The 18176-nt window shown below is 38.7% G+C and overlaps 1 protein-coding gene across 4 annotated transcripts in view; it reads right to left on the bottom strand.

The window, feature by feature from the left end:
- The window catches only part of RUNX2 (RUNX family transcription factor 2), a 124121-nt gene that overhangs the window by 41436 nt on the left and 64509 nt on the right, over nt 1-18176 (bottom strand). For 3 of the 4 annotated variants that reach the window (XM_071218478.1, XM_012523577.4, XM_012523578.4), the window contains exon 4: nt 16737-16910. The exons of the other annotated variant lie outside the window; for it this stretch is intronic. In XM_071218478.1, coding sequence (XP_071074579.1) covers nt 16737-16910 — 174 coding nt within the window. The remainder of the gene's footprint in view (nt 1-16736; nt 16911-18176) is intronic. 4 annotated transcript variants of the gene reach the window in all.

Below are 18176 nucleotides of genomic sequence, written 5' to 3'. Positions count from 1 at the left end.
GAAATGTTAAGTGATCTTCAGATGGAAAAAGATTCATTCCTTACAGCACCGGAAAGCAATCTCATGAAGGCAAGGCATTCTCTTAAGCAACATTTTTAATAGGCAAAAAGGACAAGCACCACACAGTTAAATGAGTTGGGCACTCAGGACTCAAATCTGGACTTGAGCTCTAACCTAACTTTGCTAGATGATTCCCGATCAAACATTTTAAACTTCATATCAGTTTTCTACATGTCATTACTAGTAACATAGAACTACCCCCCTTAAAAAATGAAAAAGAGGGAAAAAAGCAATATAAAGAATGATGGAGATGAAAAACTTTAAATATATCATAAAGGAATTAGGACACTTAACTTGGATGTAAGATATAGCTTTATAGTTCTCCTTGCGCAGAAATGCAGCCCAGTAGAGTGGGAAATGAATGGGCTTTCTAATGAGGACATCTGAGTTGGGAGTCCCATTTCTGCTCTTTATAAGCTGTGTGACCTCAGCTGGGTTAGCTAACTCTCTGAACCTCAGTTTCCTCATCTGGAAAACATATCAGTATAACCTGGTAAACTGAATACAGCGAAGGGGGCATGCATACCAGCTGGGCAGACAAGCCTAGGCTTGAGTCATAGCTCACTACTCTGGTGAAGAAGTCCCTTAAACTTTTGAGGCCTTGGTGGTTCATCTATAAAATGGGAATAATGATCTCTATTAGGGTTGTAGTCATTACATTAACTAGGCCTTATCTGAGAAAATATCTGTCATTGTTAGCACCTATTAGCTACATAATAAATAGAAGTGATTACTGTTATCTATAAAACAAATACAGCAATAATTACTGTCATGTTTGGAAAATAAGATAATGTAAATAAAAGCATTTTGATAACTAAAAAGTATTATAGTGACACTATAATATTATGATTCTCTTTAGGAGCTCACATGGCCAAGGCCCTGCTGCATGATATGGAGTATGTCTCAATGTTGCTGAGTTTTAATTTCCTCATCTGTGAAATGGGGATATTAATACTATCTCAGAGAGTTGTAGTAAGGACTGAATAATATATAGCAAGTGACAAATCATCATCACCACTGTTGGGAAAAATTAAAAATCTGACTCTAAACTGTCTAGGCCAGCTGGATTGTCTAGTGTTATTCTTGAAGATGCCATAGATCAGATTCAACACAACCTAGAAATAAGCCTGGCACATGGTAGGTAGGTGCTCTATAAACAACTAGTCAATGAACCTTCCAAGGTGGCTTGAGTGAATAAAGAAATATCATAATGAAGTAGTAATCAGTCATTTTCTAATTTCCTTATAGGCTATAAAAAAAGAAATGGGTTTAAGTTACATCAGTGAGGCTTTAGATTTTACATAAAACATCCTGACTGCTGAAATATATGTACGACCACAGGCTAGTAAAGGACGGTTTCGCCTTTGGTAGAGATTTTCCCTGAAGATATCCAAATTAGGAAAAATGACTTCCCACTATCCCAAAATAAGAAGACCTTTCTTTGCTTTCTGTCTGGACTGCAGTCCAATCAATTTCTTTCAAGGTCTCCATCCTAAGATCCTGGTATAGTTACCTACTTAAGGACAGAGTTATCAAAGAAAAATAAAATACAAGAACTGCTATATGGAGTTCACTAGATCTGGTATAAGTAATTTTAAAAAGAATATGGTAACCTTACTAAAATAAATAAATAAGTCAGTCGGATGTCCAAACATCCCAGACCTTCTCTAATGCCCTACCCTGTGGATGAACATCGCCAATCACAGCACCGCCATTTCTAGACTGTGTGATCCTGCACAAGTTACAAGTTTAGCCTTCTAAACTTCAAGCTTCCTCATCAGTCTAATGGGGATAAATAAGAATACCTCCCTCATAATGTTGTTATGAGGAGTAAATGAGAAATTGCTGTAAAGAGCTAAGTCCTTTACATTTACTGAGAAGAAAACAAAAACAGTAAACGTTTGCCACAGTTAAACCTCTATCTTTACTGAACCTTCATTCTGTATTTACGTGTCCAGTCTGTAACCTCTTATTCGGAGTTCAAAATTTTTTCTAACTGCAATACTATGGCAGAGGACAATTTTTAGAGAGCTTCCTGTAACTTTTAGGTCCACAATTCAAAAAATATGTATGTTGGTCACATCAAAACCCCTATGATCATTTAACATTAATCATGTTCTTTTTGGTGTCTCCCAGATGGAGAAATTCTAACCTTCTGAGTGTATTTTCAAATACTTTACACTTTGACCTTTTCAATCTTTTAGTGAGGAAAAAAAGGACTGTAAACTACCTTGTCTGCCTAAATGTTCAATCACTAAGAAACTATAATCCTATCATAAAAATGAGTACATATTTGCTTTTTTTGTAGACAATTATTAATGCTTATGGTAGAGAAAAGTCACCTTAACCTGATCTCTTAAACAATTTCTGAATTCAGCTTCCTGAAGAAACCTGAGACTTCTGAGAGCTACTCCTCACTTGGCTGAGTGAGAGCAGGGGATAGAGAAGTTTTTTAGACACCAACAATCAATCCGAAGGTTACTAAGTGGGAAGGTCACAAGACCTAGCTCTGAAACTAATCTATTTAACTACTAACAAACAAGAAACCATCTCCATCTCAAGCTCAGGTCTCAAAGAACAAGTATAGTCTATTCTTTTTCTTCTATCCACCCAGAGCTATACTGATTTGTCTTATCTTGTCTGCAGATACCTGAAGGGAAGGACCATGCCCCATTACTCCACCATGAATAAGAATATCCCTGTTTCTTGTATCTCTGAGCATAGAAGTGCCAGTCATGGCCTTGAGATTAGATCCTCGGTGACCTTGAACTACCTGTAAGCACCCACAAGTTTTCAGAGGATAACTGAAATGAAAATTAGTGTTGAGCTTTAAATATTTTAAGGCATTGTAAAAACCATAATTCATTCTTTCAATATGGCAGTCTTCAAAAACTATAAATACCCTTTTTCTTGCTATATTAAATAGAAATTAGAAGTATTAACTTATGGTTTATATAGATAGACTGATATAAAAACATGACCTTTGATGTTGGCTTTTACATGTGCATAATCACTCGTCACACCTTGGAAAATCTGAAATACTAAATATCACATGAGCATTTAAACATGACCCCAACCCTATTGCCCCCCAAACTCCTGCCACCTAAAAAAGGGGGTGGTAGAGGGAAGCTGCCATTAAATTTGACCTGTAGCATAAACCTGAGAAAGTCAGGTCTTTCCTATATAATGAGCTTGCCCTATTTCACAGGAAGGGATATGACTAACCGAAATGACTAAATGGGAGAGAAGTGAAAGATGCCAGGGAACTAAGTTACTCCTAGAAGCCCTGGAGATGAAACCAATAAGAAAATAGTTGCCAGTGCTAACTGTCAAATCAAACTACCAGGCATGTAAGATCAGGCTATTGGACCTCTCAAATCTGCAACTGCACCCTTCCAGAAAAAGTCAGTGGTTTCCTTTTTGAGAGTAGACCAAACCTAGCTCTTAAGGGTTCAGATTAAATTTCTCTTTCTTGAAAGCCATAAAATGGAACCAGTCATTTTACATAAGGAATCTCTTCAGCATTTATTTCAACTGGAACAAAGTCTGTAACAGACACAGCTACTACCAAACTGCATGGCATCACTTAATACAGTTTGTATTTTAAAAGAACATCAGCAGTCCAGAGGCCCACACACATTTAACAGTTTATCTCCAAACTCACTAAGTCAAGTGAAAGGCTCTTATTTAGCAGACCCTTTTTCCTCTCACCAGTAGAAATGGTCATTACTGCCACCTGCCACCTTAACAGATTAGGCGGGGGAAGGAATTTTTACATGCTGTTCTGGTCAACCAGTAAATTACCAATTTTTATTTGTGATAATTACTGCATGCCAGTACAGCAGTCTGAGGGAAATATATGAAATAAAAGACATTTCTTGCTTTGAAAAAGCCTATATACAGTTGGGAAATTAAGACTAACAGATATAAACAATAATTTTTCAATGTTCAAAGCATTTTAACAAGTGCTTGTGTTTTGAAAAAAAGCTCTGAAGATAGAAATGAACCATGGAGTACCAATGTCAGAGTTGACATTTTAGGTTCTTCTAGGAGGTGGTATTCTTTCAGCTTAGGGTTCTTGGAGAGATTGGTTGCATCTGCTTTCCATTCTGTAAATCCCCAAAACATAAAAGTATAGAAGCCTACACATCCAGAGGGTGCTCCAAAATGCTAACTGGGGGAGGGATATCTCAAGTTGTCTTTGCATCAGGCAAAATGGAAGCCATCATTTATTTAGATCTGTGGATATGAGAAAAGCAAACTCTCTTCTATGAGCTGGACCATAGCTTCAGAGATTCGATAACTGACATAAGGGAAAGGGGGGCATGCCCGTCTACATCCTAATGTGATATATAAAGAGTCTTGGACTTCAGGAGTCTTTATACTTTCCAATGACTGAAATTTCGTGTCTGCCTAACTGAATCTCTAAGAGAAGAAAGAGGAGGACAGGTGATTAGAAAAAAAGGAACCCTAGAAAAATGAACTGACTCTTGGAAAACAATTGTAATTCTTTTTTTAGTGATTAAGTTTGAGTTCAAGAAAACAGAACGGGCAAAAAGCTTTATAAAAGTCCATTAAAGGGTATGCATGGAAATTCAGCAGTTGCTCATAGCAGGCCTCCTTTTGTAAACATTTTGGTTAAACATGTGTGGGTGTGAAGAAGGGCAAGTTTTTATAAGAATCAGTCATAACAGGGCACACCATGGATATAGTTCTGATAGAAGGAAACAAGTCAACAGGGACAAAGCCTGAACCAGCACACAAGGCTTCTTCCTGTTAACGCTGCCAGGCAGGCTTCTACGTGATGTGAAACATCAAGGGCCAGTAATTTCTTCCAAGGCTCAGTGTCTTCGTCATGAGTACCTACTAAATTTGGGGAGTAGATATCTCCACATTCCCACCCCCTTATCCTCTACCCATTTTCTCCCTAATCAGTACTCAAATCAGGTTGTGTAAATCTCAAGTATGTTTTGAGAAAACTGGGGTACTTAAAAGGAATAGAACCTACTTTAAGACTACACCTCTCAAATGCTACCAGGGCCACATAAACTCAATCATCGCAACTAGGAGAGGTGGATTTATAATTTCTTTTCCTAGACTAGTTTTGTCATATTAGTGTCATTCATTATACAAAACACAAGCACATTCATACAGAAATAGATTTCCATTTCCAAACCATTTAAATACTAAATGTTAAATTCTCTTTGTAACTTTTAGCTAGACTGGAATATTTAGAATGCACTTTCCCACACACATCTGGTTCTCCTGACTAAAAGGAAACACTGTCTTAAAATAAACAACCTCCTCCAGGCATAGGAAGAACCCTGGACCAGGGGCTTTGGTACTGACTACACAGTTGGACAGCAGTCACCTACCTTCTCTGAGTCCCACTATGTTCATCTGTACAATGGATTATCTCTAAGATCTTTTCCAGCTATAAAATACTATGATTCTAGGCACTTGGGAAAGTGGACTCCTTATCTTCAGGCCTTTCTGGAGACAGCAGTTGCAAGAGAAATTACTGAGGCCACATGGAGATGTTTTGGGGCAGCTGTAAAAGATAGCCGAGAGGTACTGATGCTTATAGCACCTGCTATGCCGGAACTCTTCGACTCATATCAGCAGAAAAGACCCAAAAGCAGAACACTGCCTCCCCTCCCCTTCTTGTCCCTCTCAGGGTCTTTTCAGAATGACCAATGTGGCTACTAAATCATCTGGTAGGAAGCAGATCCCCCTGATTCAAAGATCTTCAAACTGATATTTGAAGGAAAAAAAAGCAGCAAACTTTTTTGTTAAAACTTGATATCATGTAGGGTGCACCAGGCACGACAACAGTTATGTACAGTACAAACAATGAGAGAAGAAGAAGTTAGTAAATTTTGGAAGACAATAGCAGGGAAGAGAATGAGAAATGATGCATATAGCCATATTAAAATATTTTTTTTAATGAAGTTGAATTAAGATAAGGTGACAAGAAGTGCCTCCTAAGTACAACCAACTTTTGGCTGGATGACACTCATAACTTCTTACAGAAGAGGAGAGGCATAGCTTGTTTAAAAGAAAAACCTAACAGAAGAGGCAACAGGTTATGCCGCATGTTACACCTAACCCAGTGTTTGCCTTGACATATCATGGACCACAATGGTGAAATCAGCAGAGAGGAGTAAGCTACCAAACAGATAGGACCAGAACTCAACATATAACTGGGATGTGGAACTGGCATGGAGAAGTGACCCTTAGTTCAAATCACAGTATTATAATGGATGTAATGAACTCAGCTTCAAATCAAGTTGGTATCAATATCCAAGGGTTTGATATAAGAGTCAGGGTAGTACAGAAGATCCCCAAATATGGTGGTATCTATTGTCAAATGGGTGATGATATCCATGATTCTAGGAACTATCTTCCTGGTCATTTATTCATTCAAGAAATATGTATTGTACACCTATTCTGGTACTGTACTAAGTACTATGAATAGTGATGCTGAGTAAAGATGGACCTAATTCTTGTCCTCATGGAGTTGACAATGTGGTAGGGGAGACTAACAAACAAATACTCATAGAAATGTGTAAGTGTTAAAAAGGAGATGTCCCTGACACCATAGGAATGTACTGTGGGGGACTCCAACCACAGAGGGTCCGGGAATGATTCTCTAAGTAAGTGATGATTAAGCCAAGACCTGAAAGACAAGCACAAGTCCAGTATGTGAGGAGGGAGGATAAGAGTGTTTTAGGCAAGGGGAACGACATGTATGAAGTGCCTAGGCAGGAAGCAGGATGGTTCTTCTGAGCAGGTAAGAAAAAGCAATTGTGTTGGAACACTGACAAGAGGTTCAGACAATATGAGATGAGATGAGAGAGCAGACAGAGAGGAGCCAGTCTATACAGCACCTGCTGGGCCATGCCAGAAGTTCTGGTCTTTATCTTCAGTGTAATGGAGAGTCACTAAGGTGTTAACTATGGGGTGACATAATCAGATATGAGTATTTAAAATCTCTCTCTGGCAGATTATAATAGAAGCAGGGCAGAAGTCCAGTCTAAGACCAGGCACATAAGCAAGGGTTTGTAGGGAAAGGGACAGCTGAATGGACACCAGTGTGGAGTACAGGACCTGTGCTCAGGACACTGGGAAGCAAGCTTGGGCCACTGGAGCTGCCTCCACGTAGTGGGGAGGAGGCTCCTGAGAAGCAGCCAGACTAGATCAAGATTGGCTCCAGAGCAGCAAAGGGAGCCTGGGTAATGGCCTCAAGCCTGCAGCTGTCAGTGATCTGGGGAGACCCCACCTCATACACGCTGATTCAAGGGTAAAGCCTGGGAATCTGTATTCTGAATGAGCTCCCCAGGTGATGCTACTATACAACAAAGTTTGAGAACCATGGGTATAATTTTTACTGGTGACAGTTTGAAAGGAAAATTGCCCAACACTATTTTGATTTAATCTTCCCCATTAAAAAGAATGACCTTCAAATAGAAAGAACTGAACAAACCTGCTTAAAAGGAAACTAAGGCCCAAGAGAGGTGAGCTTGCTGCTTTAAATGAATTCATGTCTCCACTCCAAGATAAATTATATCCAACAGTGTTGCAAGAGTTTATAGGAACTAGTAGGTGAGGGGCTTCTAATTGACTGAGCAGGATCTAAAAGTTTCTTCTTATATTAAGTGGAATGTCTCCCTGTAATGCCACTCATTACTCATCTTCATCTTGCTCTTTAAAACTACTCTTCCAAATGACAGTTGTCAAACTGTTTGAAGATAATGCCTTTAAAGTTTACTACATGATATAAAATAGTTCCATACTCCCTTACCCCATTTACCTTATTCTGAACATGATACTACTATTGGTGAAATCTAACAAAGGAGCCACCTGTTGGTGTTGACTTGCTTGCAATCATCTAAAAAAGCTTAAGCCATTTTCAACAGCCTGAGTCCAAAGAACTTTTCATACTTGATCTTCATAATAAATATCAGAAAGCAGAATGGGTTCACTAAAAACTTGCTTCATAGGCTTACTAAAGCAAAAGATTAGAAGAAAGCTCATCTGGCTATTGTGTACCTTCGTCTCAGGAAGACATATACCATAACTCTTAAACCAATCTTGTGGGCAGGATGACAATACATTTACTGTGCTAATTTAAAGGCCTACCCGAAAATGATTCTAATACAGATTATGGTCAACTTTGAGAGAGCTGATGAGTTGCATATTCAGGGCATTTTAGCCCTAGATTTGTCCAACATGATCATCAAAGTCTGCAAAGCATAGAAGTAACCTTTCCAAGCTTCAGGATGAGACAAAGTTGAGAAGAATAACCCATAAACTATATGAGGAATTAGAATTAGAAAATAACCTTACAAGCTGAAAAGATAAGGAGAAAGGGACATAATGAAACTGAATAAGAATGAAAGTAAAGTCCTGCATTTATTCAACTGCCAGGCAGGATAGACGCCTACTCTAAGAGTAGAAGTTTCGTGGCCTGCAAGCCAGTATGATGGGATAACAAAAAGTGAATACAGTATTGGGATATATTGCTAGAATATTAATAGTTTCCTACTGCCCTGGCCAGAGAAGCTAGAGGTGTGTGTTCTCTCAAGGCAGTGTCAGACTGAAGCACTGCAGAAGACGGAACAAGGTACGGAATCTCATCTGTCACATGAGGAATGGTTGTAGGAACTGCTAAGAACTCCCCTCTAGCTTAATCTTTCTATGGGACACTCCTTTTTCCCACCTGAATTGAAACTTGGATTTCCCCCCATGACAGATCTTTCCTCTTTACCCTTTCACTTGACAGGTGCTCATTCTCCAAGGTCATAGATGGGATCAACTTTGCCTCTGAAGTTCTTCCATCTTTACCATAATCCACCAACCTTCAGGACTTTCCCTCACATTGGTAACAGGCTCAACATCATCCTTGTTTACCTGACTTATATTATAACAATTCCTAGAAATATCATCTGATTGCTCACACTGACGATCTACCACATCATGGCCCACTGCTGCAGAAGATTATCACATAATTGTGCTGACTGGCTTTTCCAATCATCTCTACCTTCAGCTGGATCTCAGATGATCTCATTCAAAGTCTTTTTCCTTTCCCACCACTCACCACTCTGGTGACAGCACCAAATCTTCATCACTCTTTTTAACCCTTTTTCCTATAGCCTCATACCTTCCCTGACTATCGAATTTCACCTTCCAAGGACACTGATTTCTAATTTCACCTCTGAGGGTTTCAGAAATCTCCTGGTACCTCAGTTTTCATATTCACTGAACATGGTTCACAATATGATTCTCTTGTTAAATCTGTCTTTTAAAGACTATTTTTTAAAAAAAACGTTTTTAAACACTTAAAAAGCAAGTTCTTAGTAAAATAAAGGCCTAGAAAGAATCTAATTGTAATAACTGGCAGTAGTGTAATCCAATTTTATTTCAATACTTTTGTATATATTAAAATGAAAAACTGGTAATAGAAAATGTTTTGCAAATTGGTAGTATCTATAGCATGTTATTGTTGCTATTATTATCACATGGTCAATATATGGATCAACCCTGTGTTTGAAGTCTCAGGTGCCCATCAGTGATTAAATATCAATACATATCACCAGGGTACCCATTGTACCGAGCCACATATCTGACTTGTCCTTCTCCTGCATTAGCTCTGCAGGTTGAATATTTCATTCAAAGGTGTTCTCCTATTCTGATCCTTTTGTCCACAGTCCATTGCAAAAGATAACATGGGGCAAGAATGGTCCCTAGGCAACAGGTAAAGGGGGATGGTATATATAAACTATAATTAAAAAGAGAAAGATGACACTTTAGAAAAGAAAGAGAAAGAAACCAAAACTTCCTCTGGACAGAGACCTAAAGTCTGGCTAGAAATAGAAAAGTCCGGGTGAAGAATGATAGAGTGAGACATTATGTGGGAGATGATTCTTCTTATTACGATTTGATACTTACCATGTATCTTCTATTCCAGTAGAAGAAAATTACAAAGGCATGTTTTTGCAGCTCAAGGAATGAATTTTTCTTAGAACATAACCCCTGTCTACTTTTCTAAAAGTATAGTAGAGCCAGAGCATCTTCAGTTAATCAGCGAATTCCAACCAAGAGAAAGCAAAAAAGAGCACCTTTAAAAAGCTAATCTGTGGATGCTGCTAAAAGGTTAAGCAACAACAGGACATATTGACCCCCAGCCTTTCAAAGGGTGCTGCTGAGTTTTATTTTCTCAAAGACCACACAGGCTGGACCTGAACTCTGCTCTTTCTCATACAGCGGCTGCCACGGCTGGTTAAATGTAAAACAGTGTTTATGCACAGGATTTGTGCCCTTTTTCATTACTATTGTGACGACCAACCTCTTCAACAAAAATTACCTGCCACAAATGTGCATGGCAGCTGCTAATTTACCAGTAATCCTGCCCAAAAGATCTCAAAAGAAGGTAGGGCAAGACTTACAGTAACTTCAGAAATTAAAACATACCCTGCCAAAGTAAAAGAAGAGTGCTTCCAACAACCTGTCTCTGAGTATGGTGGCTTTGGTTCCTTAAGACTCAGGTGCCTCTATGTGAGCAGGACCACAGTGGTGTGGCAAAGCATAAGACCTCACTCTCTACACCTGTCAGTGCTGCTGGTACTGATGTACCGTACAGCCAGGCTTCCCACTCACCAGCAGTCACTGAGCTTCTTCTGGGTTCATCTTCCTCACACTCACAGCCATTACCAACTCACTCCATGCCCACTACACCTCCCAACTTGTGTCATACTAAAGAATCATATGGTCACTTGGCACATGAATAGAACAGTAATTCAAGACACAATCTACTCAGCTGTACTTTCCTATTCCTCCATGGGTTATGCTAGTAAATGTTTCAGTGCAAGCACAGTGGACACAGATGTGGAACACCCAAACATACACAGCCTAATCCCACTCATGGCAATTCAATCAAATAAGTACTAGAAAAATAATGGATCACACAGAATGAAGAAGTCAATGACCCACTCATTCTGTCATCGCCTAACCAAAAGTCTCCAAGCATGTTCTATGCAAGTATGCACTACATAAGACTCAAAGACGAATAAAACATGGCCCTAGACCTTACATAGCCCAAAGCCTAACAGAGGAGATAGACATATAAACAAATAACTGTTGCCATGTGGTATGTGATATAATTAAAGTTTGTAAAAGGTTGGACTGGAGACTTACCCAGTAAGATGGCAGAGGCCTGAAAGAGGCGGCAGCATTTGAGCTGAGTTTTGAAGAAAGAGTAGAAATGTGATTAGAAAATCAATACAAGAAAGGAAGTCCAGAGAGATGAAAAAAGCGTGAAATAGCATGATGCACTTTAGGATCCAAAAGAAACAGCAGATTAAACTTCAAATGAATTGGTTGTACATTACAAAAGAAGAAATTTGCTGTAAATTACACAATAGAATATCTAGCAGCCTCTGCAGAAGTGTCAAGAATCTACGCCTAGGTGAAGGTCCACTGATAATGGGGGATCTGAAGCCAGGACAAACCATCCTATGTGCTTCCTTCCTTCATTTAAATATAGGGAAAACCAACTTTCACTGAGTGCTTTTTTAAAACAACCAAAAGAAATGTTTTTTTAAAGAGCTGAGACCCAAGAGCAGCTTTAAAAGGAGAAAAGAAATCTCTGAAGGGAATCCTGCAACCTGGGATGAGGTAGGTGGAAAAGTTGCCCTTGAGCAGTTACAAGGAAAAGTGAGCTGCTGTAGGAGTGAGAATAGTCAAGTCTTTTGCCTAGCATCGTCTTCTCCTCTCCACACAGCTGCATCCTTGAGTCCCTTTCCACCTACAATCTCACCTTCCCTGAGTCTTCCCTATGTCAGTAAATGGCACCACCATCCTCCAGCTGCCCAGGCCCAAAGCCCTGAAGTCCTGTTTTTCTTTCATCATCAGCAAGAGCTGTGGGCTCTCTATGTTTAAAAAAGCATCTAGATTGCTTCTGCATTCTTCTGTCTCCATCGCTACCACCTTTGCTTCTTTCTGCACTACACTGCAGCAGCTTTCTGAACGATAACCTCACCTCTACCATTTCCCTCTTCTAAGACATTCTTCACACAGCATTTAGAATGATTTTGTAATGTAACTTAGAAAATGTTATTCCCTTGCTCCAAACTCTTCAGTAGCTCCCCACTGCAAACAGAACAAAACCCAAGTTCAGACTCTCCATAATCTAACTCCTGCCTATTTTCTCTTTCATTCCCTTTGTTCACTACATTCCAGCTATACTGATCTTCTTCCTGTCTCCGGAATAAACCACATTCATTCCTTCTTAAGAGCTTTGGGGTAATTTTTCCCACTGCCTGAAATGACATTCCTCAGAAATCTTCACAGTTCTTCAAAGAACCTTTCCCAACTTTCCAGTTAAAATTAGTTCCCTCCCCCAGGTTGCTTCCTATTATTTTTCCCTATTTCATTTTCTCACAACACTTATCATTACCTGATATTATCTTGTATTTATGCTTATTTACCCATTTGCTTATTAAATGTGTCCCTCACGAAACTGTATTCCTTGAAAGCATAAACTATGTCCATCTTGTTCACTTATAATGTCTGGCAGATAGTAAGCACTCGATATTTTTTGAATAAATGAGTACAGAATAGCAGAACATGATCTAGCCACAAAGCTTAGATGAATGCCCCAATCCACCGAATCCAAATACCTGAATCAACATCTGTTTTAGGTGTAGCTGATCCTCCCAGAGGCTGCTGAGTTTAAAACATTGACTATCTTGAGAGTCATATCCTACCATAGTATCCTTACTCTGCTGTTACCATCACATTCTGATTCAAAAGAAGTGGACATCTGTGACAGACTAGGTGCTTCCTGGCACCAGAGACAGGCAGCAGATGTCTGAGTGATAAAGAGAGAAAGAGAGGAAGCAACTTCCTCAGGAAGCTGTGGGGAGGCCTTGGGCCCAAAGGCACACCACCAGCCATGAGAGGCTTCACCACCACCAGAGCAGCACTGCGAAGACACCAGCCCACCACAGGCCAGAACCTTTGTTCCCAGGAACGGTGAGCGACAAGGGAGAAGGCGAATTATGGAACTTATGACTTCCTCAATTTATAAAAATTAATGTAGTGAATTAGAACAGTTCATTCTAATCTCATTTGGCTCCTCTGGGAGTAGGATTTGCCTTCGGTGTTGGCAAGCAGGAGTACTAGTGGTGACTACACAATTGTGATCATTATCTACAGTTTTGGGGGTAAAAGAGCCTGCGATATCAAGAGTGCCAAGCCAATGAAAGGTAACCTGGCATACTTCCTGTTATGAACATCTTTGTCCAAAGGATAACATGAACTAAAATGCAGATGTGACATATTGCAAAGAAGTTACAAAATCCAAGTCATAGTCAAGGATCATATGCAGAATTTAAATTTAATCATGCAGTTACGTAGATCCTAAACTGGAATAAACTCTGATGGTTTAACTACGTACGTGTTACTTGGAAATGTGATTTCTGCTATTACTCACCACCAGGGAACAACGGCAACCTGGGGCAGTAAATTAGAACAGTTAATGCTAGTAAGAAAGATGTGATATCCCAGCCCTTTACACTGATATTTTCTCATCTGAACTAATATTCCTTCAACATTTAATGAGAAGCTACCACTGTGATGGGCACAAAAGAAAACAAATTCCTGTAATAACTCCCTCAGAGAATTTGCAATCTAGCAGGGTTGCAAAGACCAATTCACAGAAGCTATAAAATAAGGTAATCTCAAGCAAGCTCAGAGGAAGGATGGGCAACTTCTAGATGAAGATTCTAGGACTTCTTCCTGAAGGAAATAATATAGAGCTTAACCTGGAAGGATGGGAGGAACCTTGTCAGCAGACACAGATGACCACAGATGGAACAGTCTAAGTAAAGGGGCACAGAGCATGGATACAGGAGGGCCAAGAAAGACACCTGTCTCTTCAGTTAGACTTTAACTTGAGAACAATACTCTTTTCTCCCCCGTATTACCTAAGACTGAATTTTCTACATGTGATAGACCCTAAATTATATTTATTAAATAAACAAGAAAATTAAACCAAAGATAAATAAATTATAAAAATTTCCTAGTAACCAGATAATTTAGTCATGTGACTGGCAAGATATATGTGAGTCATAAAGGATACAACATACTTTTTAAAAAATGTTCAATCTATTCCACTACTCTAAAGTTGCTGCTGCAGGTATTCTTGGGTTTTCCTAATAATTTGGGTCATGGCAGAACTCTGCACATGGTTGGCTATGGGAAGATACATGCTATCTCACTAACAATATGGGAGCATCACATGGGGTGGCATGTATGTGAGCATCCACAACTCTGAGAAAAAGTATGAGAAAAGTCATTTGGCCCAGTGCCTTGTGGATGTATAAAAAATATGTAAGAAGAAGACATCCACAAATCAATTCTTCACGTAATCCCAAAATGCAGAACTAATACTCTTGTAATATTAAAATTCTAGGAAGCTGAGTATTGAGAAATTAACTTGTTTTATATTTTCATTTTTAGAAATATATTCAATGAATCTGTTCATTGGGTATATATAATATTTAAATATGATCATGATGGAATTGTAGCATTTTATTATGTAAGAAAAAATGTACTGAGTTAGGAGTCAAGACACCTGATTCTGCTCTGCCACTAACTTGCTATGCAATGGCAGAAAAGATGCTCAACCTTCCTAAGCCTCCCAACAAGAAAGAAGGTGAAGAGAAGCTGACAACCCAGAGGACAAATGCATCCGTGGAAGGGCCCACACTTCTTATCTACTCAGATGCTCTTCTGACGTTCACATGCCCCATACTTCCTCAGAGCCTTATTCTCCACACTCCTATCTTGGGTGAAGGGGTGGTGTTAAAAAATAGATCCTCTTTATAACTTTTACCAGCTTGTGCTTTAATAGCCTCTAACGTTCCCTTCAGGTTCTAAAATGTCTTCTAGTTCTATTTTATGATCCCATCTTTAGGTCTGAGGACAAAATCTTGAGAAAAGCATATTCTTAAGTGAGTCCAGCAACAATGTATTCCAAAGGCCATTTTAAAATCATTTTTCTTTGATATGTCAGAATTACCAGCCACTTAAAGATTAGAATATAGAAATATAGAAATCAAACACTTAAAGAACCCACTAGCTACTTAAAGAACCCACTGGTTTATTATATATTATATATATAATAAACATGTTATTATATATATTTCCTAGTCATCAGAAGTCCATTACAATCCATGTATAAACACATTTGTGTATGTAAACATATTTTTATACATACACACAGACTAAGGATTACTATATAAACAAAATGGGCAACTACTAAGAATCCTAATCTATGATTTAAACTTCACTACTTAAAATGCAGTAGCACCTATAGCTACAACCTCAAAATTCACAAGTTAGTCTGAATTTCACCCTACCATTTTTATCAGCGATATACATCTAGTGAGCACATGAATGTTTTGATTCTTACATATGAACATTTCGCATTTTAGTTTGGCTAACACATGGCCATTCTTCACAGAATGCTAAGGTTCTTCCCTGCTGCAGATATCTGATTCTCTTCAATGTTTAGATATTTTATATTTATAAATCTATATTTTTAAAAAATATGTATTTGTGCATATCCATACATTCAAGCTAGTACCTATCTCAACACAAAGTGAAACTTATGCTAAGTAAACATCCAAGAATACATTTACCTGATATGGGCTGGAGAGAAGGAGAGGTAGGTCTTGAGTTTACAAACAATTTTGTTCTAATCACTATAAACAAAAAACTAGCCATTAGGAAATAACCGTGTACAAGGCTTATTGTAGGTTTTGTTTTGAATTATTTCCCCGCTATTCTAGTCCACCTCTGCCAATGATAGCAACTAGGTAACATGTAGTGCTCAATACTTGTGATCTGCTAATTAAAGATCAATGATGATTAACACACTCCCTTGTCACCATGACCTAAAAGAAATCAGACTAGTCCTCAAATAAGATCTGTTTTTGCACAAGTGGGGCAGAACAAAAAAGAGCTGAGGATCTTAATGTACCCAATGTGAATTATTAGTATGTAATGTAATGCTGATGTTAGCTTTTAAGAAGAAAGATAAAGTAAGCAGCTTACCAGAATATATATAAAGAGAAATGTCGCATGAGGGGCTGAAACTAAATGTGAATCAGAAGTGAATCCTGTATGCCCAATGAATCGCTCCTTGACCTTGCAGTATTGCTAGCAATCAAGGCTTCTTGCTAGCCCTGGGCAATTTTCAAGTAAACTATATGAAATAGTATACACACAAGAAATTTAAGCCCAAACCTGAGATGCTAACACTAACTTTCTAGCAGTGAGGGTGTGATGTTATCCCCTATACCACCTGGACATAATAAAGAAACTTAAAACAAACATGCTCCCAAAGAACATAGTTATTACCATTCCACCAGTGTGCAGACTGGCACTGCTGCACAGTACAGCATTAGTAGAAATTTCCCCACACTTTGAGTACATCAGAATTTGTTTTTGTAAAAAAAAAGAAGAAATCAGTATCTCAGAGTCTTGATTCTTTAATAATAAGCCATTTCACAGCTCCAGGAGTTTTGAGGAGAACACATCTCATCTGGTAGCCCCTCACCCCCAGCCTGCCAGAGTCTGTGCAAGTGAAACCTATGAGTCTGTCTTACCTGTAATCTGACTCTGTCCTTGTGGATTAAAAGGACTTGGTGCAGAGTTCAGGGAGGGCCGTGGGTTCTGAGGCGGGACACCTACTCTCATACTGGGATGAGGAATGCGCCCTAAATCACTGAGGCGGTCAGAGAACAAACTAGGTTTAGAGTCATCAAGCTTCTGTCTGTGCCCTGGAAACAGCAAATCATAAAATAAAAGCATTATTAATTAACTGAACAATTGACCATGCTAAATAGATATGTGAACATACATACTAGGGGATTAAGCCAAGGAATTATCAATACTGATATTTACACTGGTGTGTCTACATAATGCCTTCTATTTCAAATTGCTTCATAAGCATTATCTGGTGGCAAGCATTCCTAGTTCTGTTCCACAAATGGAGAAGCTGAGGTTCCCAGAGGGTGACTTGAGAGTCAAGCAGTAGTGGCGAGTCCCAGATGCCAGGGCTTTCGAGGAGCTTTCTGGGAGCCTCTTCTAGCCCTCTGGCCCTCTCACCCTCTCAGTGAAAGGGTGGGAAAGCTGAGTGTGTACTGGGGTCTGTCTGCTTGTTTCACGAAGGGGGAAACTCCTCTAAAAGTTCAGAGTCCGTGCACGTTACACATACCATCCCACAACTGCGGCAGAAATGGAGACATTCATAGGGCTGGGACAGTGGTGGACCAAACATGTTTGTCAAAGGGAAATTACCACAATGAGCATAGTGATTTTTTTCTTTTCTATGTTGCAACTATACCTTACTGAGACTCTTTTCTAAAAATAAAAAATAAAATAAAATCTAAACTCAAACCTAGAACCCCTTTAAGGAAAAAAAAACAGTATTGCCTTTTAATTTTCAGGCAAAGAAAATTCTCACAATTCTCATCCTGACATGCATGCCAAAGCATATGATAAACTAAGTTAAATCTGAGAGAATGCTTTTTTTATTTTAAATCTAATTCTGTGGTTTTGTAAAAGAAATTGAGAAATATCCTCTGGGTTAAATTATGAATGTGAGAATCCATTAGTTTAAAAGAGCAAAGTTTCTGTCTTCACGTTTATTCGAGTCTTAAATATTTAAGGAAATTCTGAATATTAAAAAGATATGTAAATAAAATATACCCAAGATATTAGGACTGTTTTTAAAAAATCATCAAATCATTCTTAATAAAGGACTATAGTATTGTCACAGTGCAAGTATAACCAAAAAACATCTGAATCTTGGTGGGCATTGGTTAAGTATAAATCCATAGGGTGATGCTGTCGGAAACAAGTGCCATGCCTTGTGGGCTCTTTCTTCCATATTCCGCAGCAGTGAAGTCCCATTATGGAACCCCAACATTTTAATAAAATGTTAAGTAATTGAAACCAATTCAAGCAAGAGTCACTAAAATGATGACTGGGTTTAGAATTTGCCCTTTGAAGAAAAAAGGTAATTGGGATTATTATCTATAAAA

The sequence above is a fragment of the Dasypus novemcinctus genome, chromosome 11 (assembly GCF_030445035.2).
Source record: "Dasypus novemcinctus isolate mDasNov1 chromosome 11, mDasNov1.1.hap2, whole genome shotgun sequence".
Lineage (NCBI taxonomy): Eukaryota > Metazoa > Chordata > Mammalia > Cingulata > Dasypodidae > Dasypus > Dasypus novemcinctus.
Note: the sequence above shows the minus strand (reverse complement) of the source record. Positions and strands in the feature narration are given on the sequence as shown.